The sequence below is a fragment of the Seriola aureovittata genome, chromosome 14 (genome assembly GCF_021018895.1).
Source record: "Seriola aureovittata isolate HTS-2021-v1 ecotype China chromosome 14, ASM2101889v1, whole genome shotgun sequence".
In the NCBI taxonomy this organism is placed as follows: Eukaryota; Metazoa; Chordata; class Actinopteri; order Carangiformes; family Carangidae; genus Seriola; species Seriola aureovittata.
In genome coordinates this window covers 11,623,643-11,651,390 of record NC_079377.1, presented here as the reverse complement: position 1 = coordinate 11,651,390, position 27,748 = coordinate 11,623,643, and the positions used below count along the sequence as shown (strand labels likewise).

Here is a 27,748-nt window from a genome sequence, read left to right as displayed (position 1 = left end):
CTTTTTTTTTTCTTTCTTTTTTTTTTTTTCTTTTTTTTTTGAACCCTGAGAGAGTGGAGCCTACTGGGGACTAGTTGCCCTCTGAGTCCATCCCACTCAACTTTTGTTATTGCATCCACCTCTAGCGGCCGCAATAAAACTTCAGCCCGTGTCCCATGATGAATGTGGCGGCTCTGGAGTGTAAAAGGAGACACTTGAAATCCGAGAGCCCCGTCTTAACGAGTGAAAGACTAATGACAGAGCCTTTTAATCACCTCAACTTATTGAAGTCCGCGTGCTTATTGGAGAGGGCTCAGCTGCGTTCAGCGACAGCAACAAGGATCCTGTGTTTGTAATGCTGCACAAGGCTCGACCACGATCCACTGGGGTGCTGTAAAATATAGTTTATTAAATACAATAACAAACATGTGGGCCTGCTTGCAATGTGCTGTACAGTACAATCCCAACGGAGAAGGGTGGAGATAAAAACACCACAAAGATTGATAAGGATAATGTAAAATCAGTATGAGGAACCACATTCCCGTTGCATGTCTCTACATCCTCCCATGATTTCCATCTTTATAATTAGGCTACATAAACTCCCCACAGAGCAAAAACTTACTTTGAGTATATAAAAGTTCATTCAAGGCAAATAGCCTTTATGCAGAAAGCTCCATTGACAGAGGAGCATGAAGTAAACAGTGTGTTGAAGTGTACTGGGATAATTAAAAACATAAATAATCAGAGGTTTCCATGTGATGGGTGGCTGCTGTCCAAAGTGAAAAAAAAAAATGAAGCTCCTACTTAGGTAAAGTAACTCCTAGACATCCTGAGTATTACCACATGGCGCCATCTAGTGTACAAACCCACTACCTAAGTCTCTCTCTCTCTCTCTCTCTCTCTCTCTCTCTCACACACACACACACACACACACACACACACACACACACACACACACACCGCCCACACAAACTTTCTGCACTTGTATCCAAGTTTCCTAATGCGGTGTCCTTAGTTGAAGACCCAGGTGATGATCTCTCTCCCTCTCTCTCTTTCTTTTTGTTCCACAGCCATCACACTTCATCCTTTTTTGATGCTGCAGTCAAAATGGAAAACATCTCACAGCACACACCACACCCCAAAATTTCCAGGAGAGAGAGAGAGAGAGAGAGATGATATTGATGATGTGATGATGTCCTGAAATAAACTTGAAACTTAAAACCCAAAGCAGAGGACAAACTGAGTTCACAAATCATTAAGATGTTTTAATTCTAGTAAAAAAAAAAAAAAAAAACAAAAAAGAAAGAAAAAAAGATTGAAAGTTTCATACAAAAGTCACCTAAACACAAAATAAAATTACAATGATGCTTAAGACATGTCACTGCTGAAATACACAGCTATGACTCTTTCATAAATAACAATAAAATACCTGCTACAGTAATGAAAGGTAAGCGTCTGGAACATAGATGACAAAATTTCAAACTAAAATGTCAGCATGTTCTTAGATGGCGAAACTTTAAACATTTTTCTTCTAAATTGGAATAAAATGACACGTGAATGAACTGGTATTGTATGTAATGGGGAGTGGGGGGTATTCATTTATCTTGGATGATACACTGTTGTAAAAGGTTTTCATAAAGAGTTAAGTGCTTAACAGTCAAACTGGATGTTTTAGGAACACAGGCTTACAGCAGCTCATAATCAGCTACAGGAAATCAAACTCACAGTTTTGTGCTGAAACATGCCAATTCCTGACATAATTTATGGTGAAATCACTGAAGATGGAATGTATAGATTATAGAAGTTGTGTTTTTTTTTTTTTTTAAAGTTTAGATTTAGCACCCACTCAATGTGCTGTGAAGATTTAGACAGCAACATGCAACAAAGCAACACCAAACGGCAATACGGGAAAATGTACCAGCTGTACTGTCCAGAGGGAGACCCAGACATAGATGTAGTACATGAGCTCAAGGTGATCAGACTAGAGGTATTAAACGGAGCCAATTTCTAATTCTCTTAACGCCATTAAAACCTCAAAGCATGTTCAAAGACATCTGAATAATAATACAGACTACCAATGGAGAAAATGTGAAAGGATCTAGTTCTGTTGACTGTCTGAGATCACATACAAGGTGTTAGAAGAGGTCCGTTTTGTTTCCACGACAGAGACAACTGTAAAGATGAGATCTTCCTGAGAATGGCTGTTTGTTCCACATCAGCTCTAGACTGGTGCCTGCAGTGGCGCTGCATTACATCAATAGTTTGGCCCTTTGCTGTAAGAATCCCTCCTCATCATGCTACCATAGCACATGGATGGATCACACACCCCAGGCTGGCCAGGGATGCCAGGATTACCACTTTTACCCTCTGCTCCATTTACACCAGGCTGGCCAGGCTTACCTGGAGGACCTGGTTTACTGTACCCCTGGGGACCCATTGGACCTGAGGAGATAAAAGTACTAAGCCATCAGTTCAAAGGAATGGTACATAAAAGGAGACATTAAATTTCAGAACCTCATCAAACTAGCTTCCACATGGTTTTCACTAAATAAACTGAATGATAAATTAATATAATATAATAATAATTAATAATTAGCCACTTTATTTACCTGGAGGCCCAGGTGGCCCTTGGTCTCCAATCATGGTTCGACCAGGGCTCCCCTTCTCACCCTGGAAACCTGGTTCTCCTGCAAACACAAATGTCCTTGTTAGAACATCCAACAAAATACTTTTAATAACACACTGTTGACTTGACTTGGCTTTACCTTTGAGCCCGTTCACACCAGGGTGCCCTGGTCGACCAGGGTGGCCTGGCTGTCCCCTGGAGCCACTAAGTCCAGGAAGACCCCTTAGTCCCTGGGGCCCAGCTGGACCCGGAAGGCCGGGAGATCCAGTCCGGCTTTGGCACCTGGTGCAGCTACTCTGCTGGTTGCTCAGCAACAATAAAGGCAGCTCAGCTAGGATGATTGACAATGACAAGATTTCAGATGTGTTGTGAAAACACAGAGAAACATATCATTCAACATATCCGTCAGTCTGTGATGATACTCACTCTGAAGAATGTCTCTGCAAATTTGCCGAATGTGATTGTCTGACATTTCACTTGCCTGTAATAAAGGATCAGATCACATGGTTCTCCAGTCAATGTCTATGCAATTATTTCAGTCAATCTCAGACGTGACATCATGATAAAACAAAATATTATCGACAGTAACACTGTTAACACAATGTGTATCACACGTACAGATCTTCCTTCAGGTCCAGGTGGACCAGGTAGACCAGTGTCCCCCTGCAGCCCTCGGGGGCCAGTTGGGCCTGACTGACCAGGCTGTCCAGGCCGTCCCGCTTGACCCTCTTGACCTCTTTGCCCCAGATCCCCTGCTGTCCCTTTCTGGCAAAAATACAAGCCCAGTGTTAGCAATAGTATGACAATTCAGGTTAAATGGATGTGCAGTAATTCATGTATTCAGCTTAACATACCTCTCCTTTTAGTCCTGTTGAACCAGTGGAACCCTGTCAATCAAAGTCACAAGAAGTCATTAAAAACCACAACAGAAAGCACTGAGAAACAATCCTAAAATATGTTATTTTAAATGAAAAATCTGCATTTATATCTTTATCTGAATGCACAATGACAGGTATTCATGGTGATTGTAGGATAATGTTGAAATAATGGAAATATTAGGCACAAATATTGTAAAATGTGGAATAAGTCAGAATTATGACTGCTGAGTTATGACCAGCTAAAGTCATCATGTTGCTGTAGCACCACCTATGGACTAAACAGCATCAGATCTCTGCAGGATCACTTTGAAACAGGACCGTGTTACACACCGTTTTCATGATGGGAATTTATGACAGATAGGCCTCTAAGAACTTGGCAGCACATTGTAGGAATGGATGGAGCATCAAACACAAATGATCTAACACTAATTTTAGTGAAGACTGCACAAAATTCATAGAACTTATCAAAAAATGTTTGCATTTAGAATGGAAAATAATAATATAGGTCACAGAAAGAGTGTGTGGCCTTTATGGGTAAAGCAGATTTGTACTGGACCGAGGGATCCAGGAAAACAAGAATTTTGCAAAATTTCATAGCTCAGGAGTTTCAAGTGAAAATTTTATTTTTTAAAGTGCTTTATAAATTGCCACATGGTGGCACTATCGACTCTCAAGACCTTTAGAAATTATTTCTTCCCTGGCCCATGATTTACTTTTCCAATAAATTCCATTTAAATCTGTTGACCAGTTTTTAGGTATTCTGCTATTCATCAGACAAATAGAGAGATAACATCCCTGGTGAAGGTAATGACTATATTGTATAATGAATACATTGCCCAAGTTCAGTTGAATCTCACTAATGCACTCAGTACTTTGGACCATGACACACCAATTTTCATAAACTAGAAACTTGCACATCATTATAAAAAAAAGCAAAAATATTTGAACAAAATAAATATGTTAGTCATTTTTTCTTTTTGGATCCAAATTGGTTTTGTGCGTGCGTCATACGACGTCATCATACAACATCAAAACAAACTCACATGATTCCCTGGCCGACCAGGCTCTCCTTTTTCTCCTCTCAATCCCTGGTGAGAAAATAATTCGAGTACGGTCACAAAAGCACATGAAATCAGTGTTTCACACATCAGTCTATACCGCTTGTGCAGCATATAGTGCTGTACTGAAGATTCAAATATCCGTTCATGACTGTAGATGTATTTCTATAGAAGTGTTTATGGGTGTTAATGTGGTTTAAATGTAGCACATTAACACCCATTAGATTTGATTACATAAATATGATTGCACTTCCTTGTTGCATTCCAGAGTTGATTTTCTTTTCATGACATGAAATTGATCCAGTGTGGTGTAATGGAGAAAAACCATGATGGAAGTCACAGCAAATAACCAGCTGTACTTCCAAAAAGACAAAATATAGCTGACACATGATAGTTTTCCAAACCCAGTACATGATAATTCAGGCTTTATTTCCACTGGAATAAAATGATTTCTATACTAAATGAATTAAAGACAATATATTCCTCCACTAATAGGGGTTCACCATTACAGACGGCATTGACTACAAGCTCACAAAAAAATGATTCGATTTGAAGCTCCAGTGGTGACGATTTCTTTAGGAACCAAGTCTATTTTAATCCAAGTGACACTCATATTTATTTAAAGCTGAAGATGTGTGCTCTCAACCGCTAAATATTAGTTATTATTTTAGATTAGCAGCACAGAGGTCAATAGGATCATTCCACCATCTGCTTGTGTGACCAATTAAGGGTTGATGGCAGGGTAATAACTTACCATCTCTCCGCTTTCACCTGGATTTCCCCTTTGTCCCTGGTAAGAAATAAAGACATGGCTTATACTTTTATAGATGTTTTGCAGCAGGAAAACAGCCACAAGTTCCACATGATTTATAGAAAACTATAGTGCCAGAATACATCCTTCTACTTTATATCACAGTAAAGACTTCTGGCTTATCTAAACATATTTTGTTAATGTGCGAAAATAACATGTGGCTATGAAATTGCTTTGAAAAACTATAAGAGTTATTGCCTAAAAAAATATTGCGGTGTTAGCTGGTTGCTGATATGAGAGCTGACAACTGGCATTTCAGGCAAACGAACATTTATGATTAAATATCAGTGGAAATACTGTAAGTTTCCTGTTTGACCAGACTGGGTTAACCCTGACCAGCAAACAATTATTATTATAAATCACATATCACAGCATAAAATATCACAGTATAAATACCTTGGTGCCCTTCATGCCTGGTATGCCTGGGTGCCCCGGCTGACCTGCGCTCCCTGGTTCCCCTGCACTCCCCTTTAAAAGCATCAATGTAAACACCAATCATTAAAAACAAGAACAATCTTTATGTTTATACTGTTACATGACATAAAAACCAAAAATATTTTTTGTTACATTGTAGATAAATACATGTTTATTCACTCACACTTTTATTGATTCAACACAGTATTTGAAGTCAGAGATAAATCCACCTGGTTCATATTAGATTCTTTAAACGGAAACATACCGCAGGCCCTGGTGTTCCTCGTGTACCTGGACTTCCACTTTCACCCTTATTCCCCTTGATTGAGAAATAAAACATGTCTCATGTTACAGAAAACATACAGTGAAATAACATCCAAACGACATCAAATCACTGACCGCAGTGCAGTTGGTATTTTCACTTTCTTATCATAATTCATTTTCCTTGATGGGTGCAGTAACTTAAGCATACCTTCATGAGGTTTTGGGATATGGCAGTTTGATGTTTAATTGTGTCTAGTCGAATGCTTTCTTTTCCAGTTGAACAAGCCTCAGTAATTGCAGTCTGAAGCTCAGCCATAAAATCAAAGTTTTGCCTGCCTGTCCATAAACTAGGTTTTCACTTGTGTGCCATTTACCAATACACATTGGCTTGTTAAAGGCAGATCAGCTAATGAAAAGTGATTAGGAGACAGAACGTCCAGACCAGACAAGCCCAGACTGCTTACATTTCCACTAAAATTCCACTGACGAAAGCAGTACGATCGGATCATCGCTTAATTTAGCACTGCCAGTGTGGCCAAGAGGTCGTTACTTGTTCTAAAGTGTATTTTAGAAAAACAGTGACCAAACAAAACATGTAATGCTGCTGACCCAAGCAGCTTTCTATGTATTTCAAGAAAGCTGCAAAGATTTAATCTTACCCAAACTAATGACACTATGCACTGCAGCGTATAGGCTGGACGACATAAGGCTTGGCAGGTTGACTGTACTACACTCTGCTTAGAGTCAACTTAAATCATAACATGGCTTGGCCTGCAGCTTGTTGTTCTGCAGTGTTGAATTTTCTAGGTCAGAGTTTGAGCCAGTGCGCTCACAGCCCCGGGGATGTAGGGATAAATTCACATTGTATTTAGTGAACAGTTTATCCTTTTTAAAGACTGTATTAAATCTTTTTGATGTCTGCTGGTAAGATGAAAGTCTGTCATTATTTTTGCTCTCTTCATTATAGCTTTGCATCACTAACAATACAGCAGTCTGAAGAGGCTCAAAGGGAATTTTCTAACATGCAAAAATTATTACCTTGGGTCCAATTTGTCCTTTTGAACCAGGTGCACCAGGTAAACCCATCTCACCCTGCAGGAGAGTGAAGAAACTCCTCACATTCAATATTAACACATCGATGTGCACTGAACTTGTGCATAAACAGTCAGCTGTTAACTTACAGGCGATCCAGTCGATCCTGTGAAGCCCCTTGGTCCAGGCGCACCAACTTCCCCCTTAAATGAGAATCATGTCAGCTGAATGTTACCACAAACAACAAGTAAAATAAATCACTGATCAGTGTCTTTTGCACATCTGTTTGGCAACTTGTTTACCTTTTGTCCATCCAGGCCTGTGGTTCCCGGTAATCCAGGTAAACCCTGACAGCATGGAAACACATTATAATGTAATGCACATCAGTAAATTTAAGAATACCAAAGAAAAAAAAAAAAAAACGGCAACATTACATGGAATTGTTTGTAATGCTACTTTTTGTCTATTCAGTTCTTAGTAATGTTCCTAATTTTTCTCGAGTAATGTTTCTAAACTGGTACTAAACACACGTTCCAGTTTACTTCCTTTCACAGTTCTGAAATAATTACTTCATTGTGTCAATAACGACTGTAGCCAGTTGCTCAATAAAAGCAACCATTCGAGCTGGTCTCGTTGCACCAGGAAATGTCTGCCAAAATCGTACACTCCCCAGTTATATTTTGTAAATATAATCACTCCAATAAAAAAAAAGAATATTTCAATTCATTTCCCAGACTAAACTGCAGCGCTCTCTGCACGAGTGGAGTACTGTCTAAAGTTTAATCGACGTGTAAACTGTAGGATTCTTGGATGAACCATATGTGTTGCAAGTGGGCTGTGCATATGTTTTGTTTGCTGATAGATGCAATAAGACAAAACATAGTATGCTGTTTAAATTGCACTTGCGGAAAAAGTAAAACAGCAGATACTGATTTATAAATACATTTAAAGTTTATTCGGTTCAACATACGCAGCAAAAGTGCCTTGGAAAGCCTCTTTAGTTTTTTGTTTTAGTTATTTTCTTCTGAGATAAACGCTTGCAGATGCTTAGTGGTTGCCTCACACAAAAGTTTGAGAAACACATGTGCATAGTGAATGGATTAGACAGGCAGGCAGAGAGACAGAAATATAGATAGAGCCACCCAGACGCTCACACTCAACCTATAGGTGAAGAAATCCCCCGTATTGGGGCCCACACTCGAGTGCTAACTTCATCTTGTTTTAACTTGAGGAAGTACAGTACTAATCCTGTCTCCCTGGATACATCGCTAACTCTATTGTTCTGGTGGGGAAAAATGGCCTACAGCCTTGTGGAGTAACTGACTCATCTTTTGTAGACCCATCTCAAACTTTTGGACGACACTTATAATCATGATCAGTGGGGTGGCTGCCCAGTTGAAACACTTTCTTCCTAAAACAGATTTGCCAGAGCGCCACAGCATTCCCTCGATGAGTTACTTTCACTGCCTTAGATTATAGGCCGAGCCTGCTTGTTACATAACAGGGTTATCCTGGGATGAACTACAGGGGAAATACCCCTAATTTACTGCCTGTGAGGGGTGCTCTCTGTACTGCTGACAATATGTTAACACACAGTCTTGCTATGGTAAAAAACATTATGCATCTATTTCACAATTCTGTTAGATTATTACATGTCAGCTATAATTTATTGCATTTGTCTGTGACAAATTCTGTGAACCATGATATAAAGGACCACACGCATAAAGTTCAACTTTTCTTGTTTTAAAACGCCTCAGTGAAAAGTATAAACCTTAAGGCAATATGACAGTCTATTTCAAATTGTATTCATGCACAATTTGCATCAGATTTTGCATCAAATCCTTAATTGCTAGGGGTCCAAGTGGTAAAATGTAAGACAACACTAAGGGCACTAGCAACCTAGAAAACACTGAACAAGTACACTGAGTAATATCTGTGTTTACGACTCACAGGATGGCCTTCCCTTCCATCGGTGCCAGGAATGCCACTGGCCCCTGCTTCTCCCTTAATATGGTAGAGAAACAAAAATATTATTAATACATTCAATTTTCATTCAGATTTCTAGTTGTGAGCCCTTTATTTGACACATTAACATCATTTTACATGTCATGTTGGATTTATTAAAAAAGACATCTACGAAAACCCTTGATGTTTGCTAAAATTGTCAAATAGAGCTTGTAAAAAAAGACAAAGGGGACACCAGCACTGAATGACTCAATTTCCATGGTTGCCAAACATCAACAGCACAATTTTTGGGAACAGTTAAGTCTTTTAAGACTGTGCACATTCAGCCAATCACGTGCTTCTATTATTTTCCTAATCCCTGAATGAGCTTTGTGATGTAACTACACATTGCTGTCAAAACACCAGACCTTTTGACCAGGTCCCCCCGGAAATCCATCCTTTCCATCTCTGCCAGGTGGGCCCTGAAATCAGAGAAAAGGATGTTACACAGAATCAGCACAAAAGCTCTGGATGTGATTATGAATTATTTTATACATACAGATTTTCCTTGATAACCAGGAGGCCCAGGAGGTCCTAAACTTCCTTTTTCCCCCTGAAAACATCATGCCATCCATGTTAAAGTTGTTCCTTTTTCTTGTGTCATTGTTCAGAGACAGTGATTGTTGTTTTAGCCTTTAGGATTGTCTGCGCCCTTACCACTTGGCCAGTTTTCCCAGGTAACCCTGTAGTTCCTGGGGATCCTGTAGAGCCCTGAGAAAAGCAACAAGATTTAAATGATCATTAGACGTGCCACTCATGTTTCTAATAGATGTAGTAAGCGAAACAATTCCAGGTCAGGTCAGGAGGTTCAAGTTGCACAGTGTGTGACGAGAGCACATCATAGACCCGTTGTAAAGCCCACATGGTCACACATATGCAGTCAGTGTCTGACATTAGTCAGTAGCGGTTTTTCTGGGAGAGACAATGAATTAAACAACTTTTTGGACTGAAGCTTAAGCAAGTGACGTGTTTCACTGCGTCGTTCTGGCATTTAAAAAACTGCACTGGTTGACCTAGAACTAAATGTTAAGTGTTTGTTTGACATTGCCAAAACTTAAGGGAATGATGCGTCACTGTATTTTCAGTATCTTCCGAATAAAAAAAATCCTGATTTTTGGAACAAGGTTGGACATTAAATCATTTGTTTTTCTCCAGTTTTACATTCCAGCATTCAAATGTATGCTAATCAGCTGACGGAGAGATAAATCATTGTTCAGCATACAACCAAATGACGTGTTTATTGCTGGCTGCAGAATCTGACATAATTTTTATTGTGGCCTCATTTGCAAAAATAGTCTGTATATAAAAAGACATTGTAGTCATTGGTATCAAAACATATTAAAAAATCAGTCCATCTGTGGCCGTCACGGCAGATCTGATTGCCAAAACAAACTAACCGTGGTGAGGGGACTCAGAGGCTCAGGGTGCCACTGAGTGGCCGTGCTGCAGCCGGGGCAGTAAAGACACAAACATGGAAGCCAAATGGTAGGGCTTTGTGCTTCATTTGTCTTCACGCTGCAGTGAGTGATAAAACGTGGATAGGGTGCTAGCATAAGTAGTGTACGCAGTGACTGGTGTGTTCTTACATCCCAGGTGTGCAGGAAAGATGGGATAAGAACCTTTCTCAGGTATGTTCACCCCCCAAGCTGAGCTCTGAGGTTTCCAATTGGAAACATTGATCTCTGTCAAAATGAATACCGACAATGTATCTACAGTGTTAACTAGAAGGGCACTAAGTGTGAGCAGACGTCTGCCATAGTCAATATTAACTTAAATTGACTTCAGAGAGAAAAATTCAAATTCGTAGTAAATGATGCGGATCTTCCCCAAAGTTTTATGGGTTCTTCCCTGGCCCACGCCCCATCCCTCCACCAAGTTCAGTTCCAATCGGTTCAGTGATTTCTGCTTCATCTTGCTGACAAATAAACAGACACGGGTGAAAACGTAACCTCTTTGGCAGAGGTAGTAAACTACAGAGATCAATAGCACGGACTGGATGCCCACATAATTAGCTGTAAGATGTTCCTTCAGAGGTGATGAATGACTGTGGTCATCAGCAAGTATCACAGACTGTGAATACACAAACATAGCTAGTTCTTTTGGCGAAGTGCCTTAACAGTCCTCCTTCCTCTTGTGATCTTGAATTATGTACTTCTGACTTAATTTAGTAAAGATCTCATGTTTCCATTCTCTAGAGCCTGTGCCAGGAAAATGAGGCTACACCCTTTGGTGGTCTTTACAATATGGGACCAATTTGGGATGTTGTAGTTTGTAAGTTTGTAACCAAAGAAAATCTTACACTCAGCTTGATGAGGATTCCCTCTAACTTTAAAAGAAGTGGCTTCCTGCTCATCAAACACATCTTGGTCTTCAGAGATTGTTTTCTGTTGCATGGAGGCTCTTTATCTTTCCGGGGAGTGCAAAAACCTTTTGACCCAGACAAATTCAGTTTCCTAGACTCCTTGGCGAAGAAAAACTTTAAGCAGAAGTTTCTTTACTGTTTCATATATTTTCCATATATTGTCAGACACGTAAAGTGCCGTTTTATTGATGTGTTTCCTGCTCTTAGATTTTTATTACTTTGAATTCAAATTGACTATATTTGACTAGTGGTGTCAGAAAATAGCTACCTTTTATCTACAGTACTGTGAATATTTTACCTATTCACTGAAGCAAATTCAACCAGGGCTTTTCCGAACTTGCCCTGTAGCCGATTTTGGCAGCCGTCCTTTTTTGCCATGTAAGTGATGGAAAATCACTTTCATTGCCCCATCTAGTCGCTCATCTCATCATTCATGCCTCAGACCATTACACTAATTAGATGTCTAATTATGGGATTTTAAAAGAGCTCTTTGATAGACCAGTAAAATCCACAGTCCTTTTATGTGTTAATTGTAAGTGGAAATGGGGAAAAAAAATACAGTAAATCCACCTGATCTTTAGAAATGCAGTCCCCCATTGTGGTCTCTCTCTCTCTTTGTGTTTTTGTATACCCAAAACCCAAAGAATTTGACTGAATCAAAGACAGTTATGAGGACAGTCCAAACACTAATAAAAACCTAAATTGATACATCCTGGACCTGAGAGTGAAACTCTAATAATGGGACAGATGGTACAGAAGGATTCGCTCCAGGTGCGGACACGTGTCTGCAGCCAGCTGAGACTATTTTCAAAATGACATTAACTGCTTGAATTGCTCTGCACTGCAGCCAACTGGCAGGGGGTCGTCCTGTGGTCGCACTGATTACAAGGTAGGATGATATGACAGGGGTGATGCAATCTGGGGAGGATGCATTACTTCACTGTACCTCAAAATAATGAGGCATTATTGTGTGTAATGTTGCTCAGATGAACGTCAGTGTGATCAGAGCAACAGAAAAGTTCTAGAGAGACTCAGTCCTCTTTTGTTTGGATTGGTTCTGACGCATTTCAGCTCACAGGCGGTTTGTCCCTGTGGCTGGTGTTAGTATACATATCATGACAGCTGCTGGCAACACACAGCACCACCTGCTTGTGTGTTTCCACCGCTGTGTGACTGGACAGTTATGCAGCCGAGGCACCACTTACTGTAGGCTTTGTTTGGCTGTCATCTAGACCTGAGCTCTTAGGTTTTCATCTGGTAAAAGAAGACTAAAATACATTTTACTTGGATCTGTTGATGCATACAGTATATCTTCTCCCAAACAATATAAGGGAATACTGGAGCAGGTGATGTGCACTGCAGCCAGGTCGGTCTCACTGGATTACAGTGTTTTATTTCTAACTGATTGGCCTGCAGTTCAGGACATACAGTCCTCTCTGTGGGATCTGTTTTGTTAGACTCTCCAGGATCTTATGTTGCCTTGATTTACATTATCGATTCACATGACAGTAACATTGATTCATCTCTTCCTGGCATGTCCACTTCAGATCATACTGCAATTGGGAGGCGAAGGAGCAAAGACTAGATGCAAGTGAGGGGAAAAACACAAGGCAACAAGGGAAAACAGAGACACCTGTGGTTCCCTATAAAAGTAGCAAAGAAAGTCAGAGTGTTTGAGCTTACTGAGGAAAAGGGCAGAACAAAAGTCAGGAAATATGAACACGTTTAAGAAGTCTCTGACGGCCCTCATGCTCTCTCTGCACAGCGCTCTCGTCCCACAGTATAGAGGTTGTATTTTTGACTCTCCCAACGGATCTGGCTTTATACTCATAACATATGGTTTCTTTCTGATTGATGCAACAATGTTCAAATGGTTCAAGTTGATGTGTCTAGCAGGGATTTCCTGTTAATCCTACATTTGATCTCATAAAAAAAGAAGATATACCCTGACAATTCAGTGTGTGTTTTGTACTTTTTAACGGCCGCATTCTTTCAGCTTTGATCAGTCAATACAATCTATTGCCTGACTTAAACAACATCCCCTAGAGGATATTCTGGAAAAAAAAAAAAAAAAGCATCTAAAGCAAGATCATCGTAACAATGTTGAATAGGCACATTTGAGTAATGAATATCACCACCTTCTCTCCTGGTTGTCCATGCGGTCCTGGTAATCCAGGCATTCCCCTCTCCCCCTGAAAGTACAGGTATTGTATCACAAAATTGGTTTTAAGTTGTCACAAATTAGAACTACAGAATGACAATGAAACACATTGTGCCACAAATGTGTTTTTGACGTTCCTACCGAAACACCGGGCCTCCCTTGCTCCCCTTTGTACCCGTCTGGCCCTCGCAGCCCCTGGCAGAGGAAACAAAAGAAACCAGCTTTAAATTTTCTATTTCTACTGAATTTAATAATACTGAATAAGTGACATTTTCTTCACCTCTACTCCTGGTGGACCCGGCAGCCCTGGACTCCCTCTAACGCCAGGGATACCCTTAAATCAGACCAAAACAGGATGGGAGAAACAAACACTTGGTTAAACATTTGAATCCAGCTGTGTGCATGTTCTCTGAGTGAGTCTGGGCTTCGGGGCAGATTCTTTCTCTTCGTTTTTGATCAAGCTATAGAACATGTGGTTCACTTTTGGTTGGTTTTCATCACACAAAATCACCACTGTGCTGCCACTATTGCTATAATCAGACATGTTTTTTTTATTTACCCGTTGGAAAAATAAGCAAATAGGCATATTCACCGCTGTGTTCGAGCATTCTGTTGCAGTCCTGACCACATAGAATTAACAAGCAGAAATTGTCATGACCTAATGGCTACATTAACTCAAATGGGTCGCTGTGGAAGCTGCTGCGACAGTGCTGTTGGCAGTTATGTACTGTATGTTTGTATATTGAACTATGTAGTACTCACAGGCTTACCATCAGCACCAGTAGGTCCAGGCTGACCGGGGTTGCCCGTGTTTCCTTGTTCTCCCTATAAAAAGAGGTAAAATGAGGTAACTTAGTCAAACGTAACTAAAACAACTTTTCAATCAAAGCAGCATGAATTAATCAATTTAATGCATCTCTGGTAACAGCGTGCTTTCTCAAGCGTAGAGTGTTGATTTATTTTATCTATAAACCATCTCATGTAAGATGCTCTCGGGCACTCTGTGGGGTTATAAGGAACATCTGCGAGCCAGCAATGGCCCCAGCATTTTTGATCTATTAGTAAATGTAGTAAAAGCATAGCATTGACCTTATAAACACAAACACGCCTGAAACCATGTAGGTTTTATTTACTTATTAACAAAGAGTTTTGTTGCTAAGGTTATATCTCTCTGAGGTCCTTGTGTAAAGGCTTTTATGACCGGGGCTGCTATTATTTGGTTGATGCCCTGTGATCAATAAAGACGGAGATGCAGGGTTTATTCCTTAGTTTGGTAATTTTCCATTCTAGCCGGTGTTTATCTTGAGCAGTGGTCTGGTTTGTTTCCAGCGAGCAGTACAGTACAACAAGATCTTACAAGACTAATTGTGAGTCACTCGCAATGGAAAGCCTCAATTTGCCTAAGTGGAGAAAAGAGGCTATTTGGTGCATGCACAATTGGTAAAACTGTACATTTTCAGCAGGTAATTGTTTATTTAAGAGATGAAAGTTCTGAAACCTCCCACACAGCGCTGTTTCTGGCATGAAGGAAGTCTGCGTTTACAGGCTGTAATGACAGTTGGATTTGACCTATCGGTAAAGTGCAACCTCATGTGCTCATCACATAATTATCTGACACAGGGAGCAGGATTTAGACATCGCTGGGGAATTCTGCGCAGTTTTCCTCATAGCTAAGCTGTAAGAAAGAGAGAGTGTGTGCTCTGTGTCCCAGAACAGAAGCCATTTGGTCTCTTTGTCATTCCCGAGTTTACACACAAACCGACACTGTTAAAGATTAAGCAATTTTTCTCTTGTTCAATCTCGACAGACCACCACTGTCTAAAGTAAATATTTAACCAGTTGTCTGAACACCGGGGTGTGCTGAAGCAGGAACAAGATCTACTGTCTAATATCCAAGTGTTGTGTGATGTGGGTTTCAGTGTGGCAATATTTTCTTATTCGATATATGAAAGAACAACATGACACAAGACAAATAAGGAGAGGAAAGAGATCAGCCGACCTTCATTCCTGGAAGTCCAGGGGGTCCGGGAGGACAAACACATGGTTCTTGGGTGGGTTCAGTGTAATCAGGACTGTTGGAGCACTGTAATGAACAAGCATAACTGGGCATTGTGTACAATTTTCATTATTTTCATTACTGATTAATTATTTTCTTGATTAATCGATTAAAAAAGCTCATTACAATTTTCTAAAACCTGATTTCATGCCTCAAAATGTCTCGTTTTATCAAACCAGTATTTCAAAACTCAGAGATATCCAACTTAAAATGATAGAAAAACAGAAGTAAACGGCAAATCACACATTTTTAAGAGTTGTAACGAGAAAAACAGGACATTTTTATACTCATATATATAATCTGCTTCATTCACTTGTATTTGAATATGAGCAATGAATCTTTTTCAAATGTTGTGAGTCTTTGCCAGAAGTTGGAGCCTCCATTCAAACGGAAATTGATAAGTGAACTTGGAGATTCCATTACAAATAAACCATTGAAAAGCACACAAAGAGAGGAGAGAAGCAGCGGTGCTTGGCAAGCTTTTGTCATTTTAGGCTTCTCATCTTGTCTCTTTTGATATTTTTATCCAACGGCTTCACATTAAAAACAGTAATTTGGCACCGGATTTGTGGTTAGAGCAATTTCCAGGCCAACACAACAATGGGCCACTGCTTCACAAACACATTTATCGCCAGCAGACAGAGAAAAAAACACTGAGTGAAGTGTGTTTGAAGCTTAGCCAATGCGGTCCTCCCTCCTCAACAAATTATTTTATGCATAAACAGATGTGGCTTAAAAATGAATATGCTGAGTTTACACCTTCAGCACACAATGATACAGCACACTGTACTGGTGAAATATAAAGCAAGAAAGCTTCATTTCATGCCCTGCAGTATGAGGTGTGGAGGGAACTGATGATGAAAGGACTGGCTGCACCAGTGCAGTGCGTTTCAGAGCAGAAACAGATGTAGCTGGATAAGGTGTGAAGTAGGTGAGAATAAGTCATCTTTGTTGCTTTTGGACTGAAAAGAAAAAAAAAAGAGCCTAGCAGACATTTGTACTTACAACTCCAGGTATTTCACATGCAGTCTCTCGGTTATTCTGCTCGGGGTCACAGTAGATACGGAGTTTCTGAATTTCAAACTAAAGAAAATTTAAAAAAAGAAGAAGAAGAAGAAGAAGAATAAGAACATATCGTGAAACATACAACCCCCAGTGGAGACTCGAAACAAGCTAACAAAACAAACAAATTGTAATATGGGGTAATTTTGCAACATTTAGTTGAGTTTTATCAGTGTTTCGCCACTAATGAATTGAAATTGCTATTGTAAGTGCCCTCACTGGGCATTTAGCAGCTACATGTTGCCAGACCTCCCTCAGTGGTTGGACGTGTTCTGCACAATCATCCAATATTTGGTAGTTTTTGATGTTGGTGGTAAAATGGTGCCAGCACATCGAGCGTTTCACTTCGGTTACCACGTGAGCAGAAGAGATGACTATCACATATGATTTTTATTATTTCCAGCCGCATGAAAACATTAGGGCGACTGCATGATTGTCATTCTAAAAGGATATAGTTTGTGTCTTGTTACTTGTTTTAAACATGATAACAATGTATGGTTTGGTCTGATGGTTCACACTAATCTAGTGTTGTTTAAAATTGCCTTGTGGTAATCACAGTGTATTTTTAAGGGTCCAGTTACAAAAAAATCTGTTTCCAATTACAAATGTGTTTGTCTTACATAAGTACATTCACTTTGCGGGTCAGTACACACAATAACATTCACTGCCAAACTGTGTTCATGTTGATACTCACAGCCATAATGGTGTGTCAACATACTGGCTGACACAGGAGATGTAACAGTCATGAATGAATTATATTCTTTATTTCCTTCTTTTCAAACAAAGGATTTTCTGCACAGACCCTCTCCGCCGCTAGATAAACCAAGGCTTTCATTCTTTGATTTTAATTTATTTTTACATGTATTTCATTCACCGTCATCAATGCCACAAATGCAACGATGCCAAAGCTCCCTAATTGCTTGCACATGTGTCTGAGGTGTTTTAAAGGGTCAATTTGTGCTATTGTTTCATTGTTTCATAATATATCACGCTGACAATTAGAATTAAAAGGATGTATTGTGCAGAACTTTAACATAACTGTACCATCACATAACTGTTATATTATGTTTGCAGGGATGTATTTATTTCAATGTTTGAAGTTCACACTATACAGCCTTCTGCAGAGCAAATTGCACCACAGCACAATAATGATTTATTACAAATACAGCATTTTTGGCGCAAATTATGCCAAATGAGACAAATAAAACAAAGATTAATAAGCCCTTGTGGAAAAAAAGGGCTCTTTTTTTGCCAAGGATTTATTATCCACGGAGTTTAGCATGTCTCTGAGGAGGCAGCAATAAACCTTGCAGTGCTGTGTGATGCTTTTTAAATCATATATCAGCTACTCATTAAACCTCCTTCTATAGTCAAGTTGACGCACTGCTGGGTTACTTCTCTGGGGACCAAACAACATGCAGTTTATGATTATACTGATAAACTTACTGGCACTGTTGTTTCCTTTTTCACATATTTTCCAATTTGGGTTTTTCCATTGATGAAAATGCCAACAGGGGGGTCCAAGGATAGGGTTTCTATTTCCAGGTCATCGACATAAAGAGTAACATCCTCCTCCGTGACCAGCAGCCGCAGCTGGTGCCATTTCTCGTCAAACAGCTTATGTAGTCATTGGGAAACAATAGGAAATGGTAGTCATTATTACAATGGTACACCCTGGAAATGTTCCGAAAAAAATAAACAATAAAACAGAAAACATTGAAAGGAAAAGGGTGTGTACGATTAGGGTGTACTGGTTACATAACAAGCGTTATGTGTGGCTGAAAGAAAATGCCTAAACCTTGGAGGTGCGCTGATTTTAAACTGTTTCTGCCAGGGTTGTATAAAATAATTAATAGAACAGGCAACTGTTTTACCCCAATGAGGGCAGCTTGACTGCAGAAATGTACTTCACATTAATTACCTGTGTCATATAGTATGAGTGTGTTTTCACTTGGACAAGTTACGAGCATTCATGCTGAGAATCGATCAGACTGTTAAAGATGTATCCCAGCAATTAAATATTGACTCACAAGAGACACGTTCAAATAAGGATTGTCAAAATCCAAGCAGTAGAAGGCGAGGATATTAATAACTTTTATTTTCTAGTAGGAGTTAAGCTTCAGAAATGTTGGATCCTACATTTCCCATAATGCATCTTGGTAGTGTCTTCTGATTTGACTCGCAATTTGTAACACAGACTTTCCCGAGCCCAAGCAGAGAAAATCCTGATGACGTCATCAGGGTGATTTTGTTGTTGACAAAGCCACATTGTACATATGTTTTCGCACACAGTCTGTGTAGTCACACCTGCGATGCGTAAACTGTCTTCGTGTGCAAAAGTATTTTAAAAGTGAAAGTGCACGGGGCCATGTTACCCTGGCTGTCTGCTGTGAGAATGTAACCGTTTGCGTTCCACTCGGCGCTTCACTGGTTGTGGTGAACATGACGGTGTTGTCCATCCCATTTAGAGTCACCGCCATCTGCGGTTTCCCATCACGCGTCTGTACTCTCCACAGGTCCCACTCTTCAATCGCTACAGATCCTTTATACCTCAGTGTGGCCACGAAAACGTACGATGGAGGCAGGCCATCCGGGAACAGAGTGCTGAATGAACAAATACAAAAAAATTTCATTTAAAAAAAGGAAATCAACTTTGCATACACTGACGACGATGATGAAGGAAATATGAAAGCAAGATGGTTACCGTGTAGTTGCACTCAAGTCATCACGAGACGTCACTTCGTAGGCCCTCGAGCCGTAATACGCCCCTTGTGTCTTCCTTGCTTTTTTGGCCAAGTTTAAATGTAACAGAATATCAAAACCCTTCTCATCACGGGAATCGACAGAAATTCTTGCCGGGCAAACAGTCTCTGCAAGAGAAAACAGGGAAACAGACAAACATAGTGACAAAAGGAGTAAAACACATAATGGAAAGAAGGATGGGAGGCAGAATGACAAATGGAGTCGTCTGAGCTGAATAGATGCCACTGATACTGTCATGAAAGTGATATTTGATACCTGAGCTGAAAAACACTTTCAGCTGCAGACACTGACCATCAGTTACTTACCTTCGCACAGTTTCTGTCGTATGACCTGTATGATCTTGGAAATAGCTTTGTAGTCCTCGACAGAGAAGACGTAAGTTGAAAATGGCCTGTTCGCAATGTCCCTCAACTCGGCCTCTTCTGTCTCTGACCCAACACCAATTGCAAACAGAATTACTCCTTTTTTCCTTGCTGCCTCTGCTGCTTTCAAAACCTCATCTTGAGACTTCCCATCTGTGAGGACAACAGCAATTCTGGAAATGCCTTGTGGGCCACGCTCAGAGAGGCCAAACAGTTTTTCTGTAGCAAACTTAATGGCTGTGCCTGTCCTTGTGTTTCCCCCCATGTACTCAATGGACTCCATCGCTTTGATGAGGTCTTTGTTAGAGGAGTACTTCCCCAGAGGTATTTCTAAAACAGGGTCATCGCTGTACTGGACGACTCCAACCTGGGTAAACTTCTGTCCGATGTTGAAGCTTGTCGTTATATTGACAAGCCATCGCTTCACTAATTCAAAATTGACGTCTTCAACACTCCATGAGCCATCTAGAATAAAGACCAAATCACAAGGTGCGGTCCTACAACCTGAAGCAGACAGGAAATAAACAATTAGCAGTGTCTAATAATGGTTTCAGTAAATCACATCTAGTTTGACGGAATACATTAAAATAAAATGCATTTACGGTACATGAAATCACCTTTGCCATTTGTATGCATTTGACAGTTTTTAATGTATGGACAACAAGCATAACAAAGTGTGAGAAAATGAAGACAGAAGCACTCTTACTTCTTATGTCTTCATCTTGAGCTGCACTAAACAAATGGAGAAGCATGAAGCACAGGCATCTTAAGACACAATGCATGGATGTCGCTTTGTAACCCATTATGCAGCAGTACCAAGTTCCAATTGTGCACCTAAGGGGAAAGGGAAAAACATGCTTTGTATTGCAGGGAAAAAGAAAAAGGACAATGCAAGCATTGTGACACATGGTCTCTGAGTTATTTTTGCATTGACAGAAGTTAATGTCCCAGACTAGTGTTTTTCCATTACTGAGATGTTTGATTGCCATTTGTTTTGGCTCCTAACCTCACCATAGACTTAAAGCTCAAAACCCTATCACACAAAACTACCCCACTACCTGCAATTTCACATATAAGTGATAAAAAAAAAAGGTTCTGTGAGATGCATTATATGAATTAAATCAAACAATAAATGATTCAAGCGTTGTATACACATGCAAATTAGCAGCTTTTGTGCATTGAGCTCATGTTGTCTCTCTGGATGATGCAGTCAACTCCAACTGAGTGTTAGATGAAGGTGATTTCACTAAGCTTTGTAAGAATATGCATGACTCAAGCATGACAGCAGGAATCCGTGCACACATCCACACAGGAAGCATTGTTATGACTCATTCTCGTACATGTTCTATACGAATTTTTAGTGTTACTAATTACTTTTGGCTTAGGTTTTATGACTCAGCAGTTCATGTCCTGGTGTCCTGGGAAATGGCGGCTAAATGTCAAAATAATGGAGAAAGATACAAAACAATAAATCTAAGAAAGAACAAAATTGTTTAAGTACTTACAGGTATAAAATATACATATACTTTCTTAAAACTGTATTATTTGATTTGTTTGTTTTTTTGGCCACTTGGGGGCAGTGCAACGACACTGACACATTATCGCCTCGCAAAGTTAATACGGCGAACGTGTTAGCAAACAGTTTGTTTAGTTATTTTAACATCCAGCCGACTAAACTGTTATCCAAATGAGTGCTTGTGTTCTGATTAGGAGTACAATATACTAGCTTACAGTAATGAGTACATGTAGCTACTCATTTGGAGTCATATTACTGTCCACTTAGTAAATGTTATTCCAATATTCACGCTCTTCTCAGAACTGTTTTTGCTCTGTACCCATGCCTGAGACGAATATTTGGCTCTTAGGTCACACCATGTTCAACAGATAATCACTAACTTTGTCTATCTGCAGCCAAAACAATGAGGTGAAAGACGGTAAAAAGCTCTGTAGAGCTGAGGCGACCTGCAGGGTTGGATCATCATTGACATTACGTGACATTACACATAGTTCTTTGATTAACTTTATGTATAAAAACAACTTTGAATTCTAAGTTAAATGCTATTTATTTGTGGGGACCTTTGGTTTTGACACTTTTCCAATGTAGGCATCAGGCACCCTTAATGTGTAATCACATGATACACCAATACATGATTCATACTGTTTTCCTTATTGTACTAAACCACAAGAGGAAACCATACAGGACACCATGCAATTTGAGGACCATTAAAGAGACAGTACTACTCAGTGGCCACCTAACCTGAATATGGTTACATGTCACTGCGGCTCTCAAGTGCAAATCCCATTAGCCCATGTTTGCTTTTCCCTATATTCACTTCCTCCCTCCAACTGCTTCCACAGACACTGCCATACACAAATCCCTAATTCACTTTCTAACCACTAAATTATACTCAAAACTCATGCATCCATCCTCCATGCGGCGCACTCTATCTTTCCAATCTGGCCTCAGTACACCTAAGCATTTTCCTTTCAAGCCTCATCTAGCACATCCTCACATGGCACTGTCAGCTTTACTAAATAAACAAGTCACTGAACCTCTGACCACAACTACCCTTAAAACAGTGCTCACTGTTTCCTGTGGGATTATCAGCTGTTTCCTCAAATCTGCTGCCATTTGTCACTCCCTGCCCACCCTTGGCCCAGAAGCAATACGCCTGCCCAGAAAAGCTTCACTCCTACACTTTTCCTCCCACATGGATAAAACCAATTGTAATACCTTCCTTCTCATCAGCACATGAAGTAATTTTAACCAGTTTACTGGCACATGCTGCTGAAGCACTTCCAGTTGTTATGTCACCAGGTGTGTCATTCTTGGAGTAAGATTATTTTACACCCTAGTGAAATGTTTCAAAACACTAGCTTGTCTGAACATATTGGAAACTGATATTTAGGGAAGATGTTAGCTGCTAAACAGTTTGTACATGTGATTAATCCCTTTTGGTTTGCTGCCATTTTTGCACCCAATTCATCAACAGAGACAGTTCTGCTGAAACAGCAATGCTTGTGCTCATGTTTTGCCCTAGAACCATTATGTTTTTTTTTACCTGACTAATTGACTCAATCCATAATGATTTCGTTGTACTCAGCCCTGAGGCTCCCCACTCTACACCTGCGTAACAACATCTGTGCTGTATGGTTGACTGTTGAAACGCCTCACCTACACTGAAGAGATTCAAAACAAAGATTTCCAAACACAGGAGCTGATATGGCAATATCATATCAGAACATCTGATCTATCCTGACTACAAGTTCAATGACAGAACAGGTAATTAGTCAAGGCACTTAAAAATAAGGCATGTGGGTACTTTCCTGATCTGGTGCTCGATCAGTAAAAAAAAAAAAGAAAAGAAATCATTTGCTTTTTCAAAATGTAGCTGCTGAAACACCTTGATTGCAGTTAAAGGAAACCACCATTGGCTGTCGCTATGAGACAGAATGCCACTTCCTCACTCCACTGACAACACCACAGGCCTTGTTTATCCAACTCTGATATATATCTCAACACTGTTTTATAATATATTGCTGCGGAAGTTGGTGAAGATATCCATGTTGTGCCTTGGTGGACTTTGGTGGTACTCTGACTTTTCATCTAGCGCCATCATGAGGTCAAAATTGAAATTTGTCCAGGGACTGCATGATTTAAACACAAATGTTAGCATGCTAATAAGCCAAGCTATGAGGGCGATCGAGGTAAAAAAAAAAAACGCTCATAATGAGCATTGCCAGCATGTTAGCATTTCACTCAAAGCAGCCCCACAGAGCCGCTATCAAGTCTTGTTCACACAAACGCAGGAGGGTCATTTACCAAATCTGTTCTTTTCCAGTCTGTTCGAAATTTTAAAATTGCCACTAACTCAGAAATGGCAAACAAATCCCACTCGGATTTGAACGCATCAATGCATGTGACAAAATGCAGAGTTTGTACTTTAACATCAATTAATGTCATGTACAAAACAATAGCATGTTACAAACATGCTAATTACTGCATTTCGCAAGTTTATCTCAGTAACAGCTGAACACTAACATCATTCCTTGTTCTGCAAAACAACATGTAGCATTACGGTGGAGTATAATGATGGTTGTGGTCATGCTCATGGAGTCAGAGATGAAGAGGGACATCAAGAACCAGGGAAGGCAATGAAAAGATTGAGTCTTATTTGCATTTGCAGCTAGAGAGTTGCACGTCAGCAGACAGCAGACATCTGATCGCATGTTGTTTCTGTTGCTGCTCTCTTCAATTATCTTTTACAGTATTTTCCAGCACATGTAAGAAAGAAACTGCTGACATCCTAAAAGGAAGCAGTTGCAAATGAAGACCAGATATGCTGCATACAGTATACGAAACAAGACTTGTGGAAGGAATTTGATAGGAAGGAACTGACCATACACCTTATTCATAGCTGTTTCTGATTGCAGCATGTGAAGGTCAACAAAACACTGGCCAGGATGTAACCTCTGGCCTCCCGAATGCTTTTATTTCTATGCAGCCAAAGAGGGGGTCACACTCTTTAACGTGACTGCATTTTTCCACCGTGTAAACTCGGCGTTGAAGTAACACAGTCGAAGGAGGCGTTAAGCTGGAAGCCGTTTTCCTTCAGAATTTTTCCCCACTAGAGAGCTGGAGGAGGCTGCTGGAAAACCCCCTCATTGGCAGCGTCCAGCCAGAATGACTTTCCCCTCAACTGACTTTCCCCAAACTGAGTATTTCTACACCTCTGCTCGGGCCACATGGAATTCATTTACACCATCAGACAGTGAAATTCCGGCTGTGGACAGTGACCAAACACATGTAGTCGTGATGAAGGGAAGCAGCCTCCATCCAGGAATAAACTCGCAACATTACACGTGCCGTGATATAATGCTCAGAGTTGGAATGCATGCATAATGTAGTAGAATTAACAGGTGCACTCGTGTTGTAGGTTAGTACCAGACCCCAGTGATCTGTGATTTTATTGCACCAGCACAGACACTTGCACACTTGGTTGGTATGTAGAATATTTAACTGTGCAAACTTATTGTGGAAATATCTACAACATGACAGTAATTCTGGGGTTGAGCCTGTTGTTTGTCGCAATACTCTGCAGAGTTAATAAGATTAAACGTTTGAGACTTTGAGTTTCGTGATAGTTTAGTTCCAGCTGGATGTGCTGTTGAAGAAGCTGCTGAACAAATGAAATCTCACATTTCACCAGATAAGATTTCACTTGTTCAGGGTGGGCGACACTGAGTCATCAAACAGATTTTAATCACGGTGTCAGACCACAGATTTTGTGCTTGAATTATTGAGCCCAGAAGGAAAAAAAATGCAACAGACTTTTCTATTTGTTTTGTACCTGTAGTTTATGTAATGCAACAGCAGTCATTAACTCCACGTGAACCGCTAAAGCTATAGTTATCTGTTGTGAATTTGGCAAAAGGAAGTTGTTCCATTCCAGAAACAACAACTGCTGTTCAGCGTGAACAGCAGTTGCCAAGATCGGGGGGATTTATTGCTGCCAAATTCTTCAAGCAACAAGGGAAAGCCAAGCCCTTCCATAGCAATCTGTTCAACTAATCCACACAGTTAAATAATGTCTTGTAAAATGTTAAATCACAGGGGTATTATTGCTTTTTAGCCAACATGTCCACTTTCAGATGCCTCATATTTTCTTCTCTAGTCACAAAGATTATTGTTCTTCATATGCATGCAATTTTCACATCTTCAAAAACTGCATGAGCACAATGCATGCAAAGTTGTGGTGCGCTATCCAACGTGCAGGAAATATGTAAGAAATATCCATTTACGACATGTGAAATGGCCAGGAAAATTCTTGAGATGATTCCATTCATTCTTTGCATGACAGTAGCACAAACAAGGGACTGATAACTGAGCTTAATGTCTTCAATATGCAACTGCTGCAGCACACAAGGTAAGGACACTGAAGAAAATGTTGACACAGTGCTAAACTGCTACTAATCTGCACATCAAAACACAAGACACACTGAAAATAAATTAAATCCACGAAAATCAGCCCCAACAGGTTGACTTTAACAATCAAAAACAGCCTCCTGGAATGTTACACATGAGTTAGCTGTCTGCTAGTTGAAGAAATATGATTGTTGCATCTATATGCATGAACAAAACCTGCAAAACGCAAAACAGCATCTCTAAATTTCAGAAATACAGCATGTTGCCTCGCAAAAATCACCCAAAGTAAGCAAAAAGTTACCGGTAAGCGTCCAAGCCCTTGTGTGAATTCCTGTTAATCCTCTCATTGAGAGCCAGTGATCAATACTGTTCACAGCCCCAGGTTTACAGAAACTGAATATGGGGAGAAGTGCACATGTTTCTCTGCTGAATGAAAGCCTGCCCTTTCCAGCAGCTCTCTCTGTCTCCTCTGTTTCTGTCCTTCTTCCTCTCCACCCCCCCACCCCCTCACTCACTCCGGACTTTTACTGGCCTACAGCCATCCTCAATTACCATGGAAAGAGAAGCAGATAAGGAGAGTATGAAATAGTGAAGCAGACAGCCCATCTCTGACAGTCCAAAAGGAAAATTATTGTAATCAGCGCAGCCTCCTTCCAAGTGTTGAGGGTCTGGATCGTGTGTGGGTTGCTAGGGGCATAACCAGAGAACATGGGAGTTTTCTGGATACAGGACAAGCACAAGTTTTACTATAATGAAACACATATACTATAATGTTTATGGTACATCCAAGCAGGACCCGAAGTGCTCAGCAGTGCATTGCGCTGCTCGTCCGTCATTCCATTTCATCACCCAAATGGACAGGAGATTGTTCAGCAATGAACAAGGTGCAAAACGCTACTGCAGTGCTTTTCCGGCACAAACAGCTGGGAGTTATTAGAAATGCAGAACTGAATCTGCTGTCTATCTATCTGTGCTGCAGGAAGATCTCGGTTTGATCCACTCTAACAAGTTTTATCATGTTTGTCCTCAGTGGCAGCCTGCTTTGCATCAACGAACAAGAGCCTCAGTGTTTTCATGCTGTCTTGAAGGCTCCAAAAAGCCTGACAGTGTACTGAACACAGTACTGTGCCGCACTTTTTTGTTCAGTTTAAAATAAAAAGAAGACTGTGTTGCTAACGGCGTTTCAGATGATTATATTAGATTGATGGTCCTCTTGTTTAAAGTCATTTACAAGAGTCCAACTAACATTGGAAAATAGTGGTGTTTGTAAAGAGTCAGATGAATGACAAAAACTTAAATTTTCATTACATTAATTATGATACTTCCAATTCATTATAAGCATTAAAAAACATGAGCTTGAATCGTTAAATTACAGTCACTTGCTTAGTTTCAATCAGTACAAATTTGAATTTGTGTTTTTCCTAATGTGAAATTTTCATGCAGCTTAAATCCAGGAGTGGAAAGTTAATTTACTCAAGTACTGTAGTTACATATGATTTTGACATAATTTTTACTTTGTACTTTTAATGTTAATATATTAAGATCTTAGGTACAATATCATCAACAAAAAAAAGAAATCATAAAACCTCCATGTGATGAAAAATGAACATCACGTGACAGGTGCTGCTATAGATGTCATGAGTTGTGATTTTATGCTGAGACTGAGCTGCAGTGGTTTCCCACCGATGACGGACTGGTTGACCCTGAGCCTCAGCACACTCTGGTGGATCATGCAGGCAAATACTGAGTTGGTGTTTGGTGTTTGGAGCCTGGGAGTGGCCAACCTGCTGGTGAGACTAGACTTTCCAATGCTGAGTAATCTTCTGTAGCAACTGACTGGTCTCTGGTTTGTACCCAACAGGATGTGCACATGGAGGAAACCCCCCGGAGCAGAAGATCTGTGTGCTCATGGTGTTTTCCTACAGGAAACCACTTTGGTTGTCTTCTCAGGCCTACGCATTGATCAATGTCCAATAACTGTGAACTGTTC

At 40.2% G+C, this 27,748-nt stretch overlaps 1 protein-coding gene across 2 annotated transcripts; it reads right to left on the bottom strand.

Annotated features, from left to right (window-relative positions):
- Window positions 1-368: 368 nt before the first annotated feature.
- Window positions 369-26,211, bottom strand: col21a1 (collagen, type XXI, alpha 1). 2 transcript variants are annotated; one of them, XM_056395613.1, is made up of 29 exons: window positions 26,060-26,211; window positions 20,539-20,666; window positions 19,776-20,336; window positions 19,412-19,577; window positions 19,083-19,311; window positions 18,154-18,324; window positions 16,651-16,728; window positions 15,589-15,672; window positions 14,352-14,414; window positions 13,870-13,923; window positions 13,731-13,784; window positions 13,567-13,620; window positions 9,724-9,777; window positions 9,566-9,619; window positions 9,435-9,488; window positions 9,013-9,066; window positions 7,365-7,409; window positions 7,212-7,265; window positions 7,069-7,122; window positions 6,032-6,085; window positions 5,749-5,820; window positions 5,296-5,331; window positions 4,527-4,571; window positions 3,460-3,492; window positions 3,224-3,370; window positions 3,032-3,086; window positions 2,745-2,936; window positions 2,589-2,666; window positions 369-2,421 (listed from the first exon to the last, which is right to left on the bottom strand). In XM_056395613.1, exons 2-29 carry the CDS (start codon window positions 20,633-20,635, stop codon window positions 2,234-2,236), a joined length of 2,880 nt encoding a protein of 959 aa, XP_056251588.1. In that variant the 5' UTR covers window positions 20,636-20,666; window positions 26,060-26,211; the 3' UTR covers window positions 369-2,233. The 2 variants fall into 2 exon arrangements, with proteins under 2 accessions (XP_056251588.1, XP_056251589.1); XM_056395614.1 differs by lacking the exons at window positions 369-2,421; window positions 2,589-2,666 and having other exon boundaries at window positions 2,761-2,936; window positions 3,224-3,366.
- Window positions 26,212-27,748: the final 1,537 nt, after the last annotated feature.

Excerpts from the sequence above, each read along its gene's own strand:
- col21a1 (XM_056395613.1), bottom strand. The coding sequence starts at position 20,635 with ATGGGTTACAAAGCGACATCCATGCATTGTGTCTTAAGATGCCTGTGC. Across the intron at positions 15,673-16,650 it reads CATGTGAAATACCTGGAGTT|TGCTCCAACAGTCCTGATTA; the intron begins GTAAGTACAAAT and ends TGTTCATTACAG. Across the intron at positions 3,493-4,526 it reads CTGGTCGGCCAGGGAATCAT|GGTTCCACTGGTTCAACAGG; the intron begins GTGAGTTTGTTT and ends TTTGATTGACAG.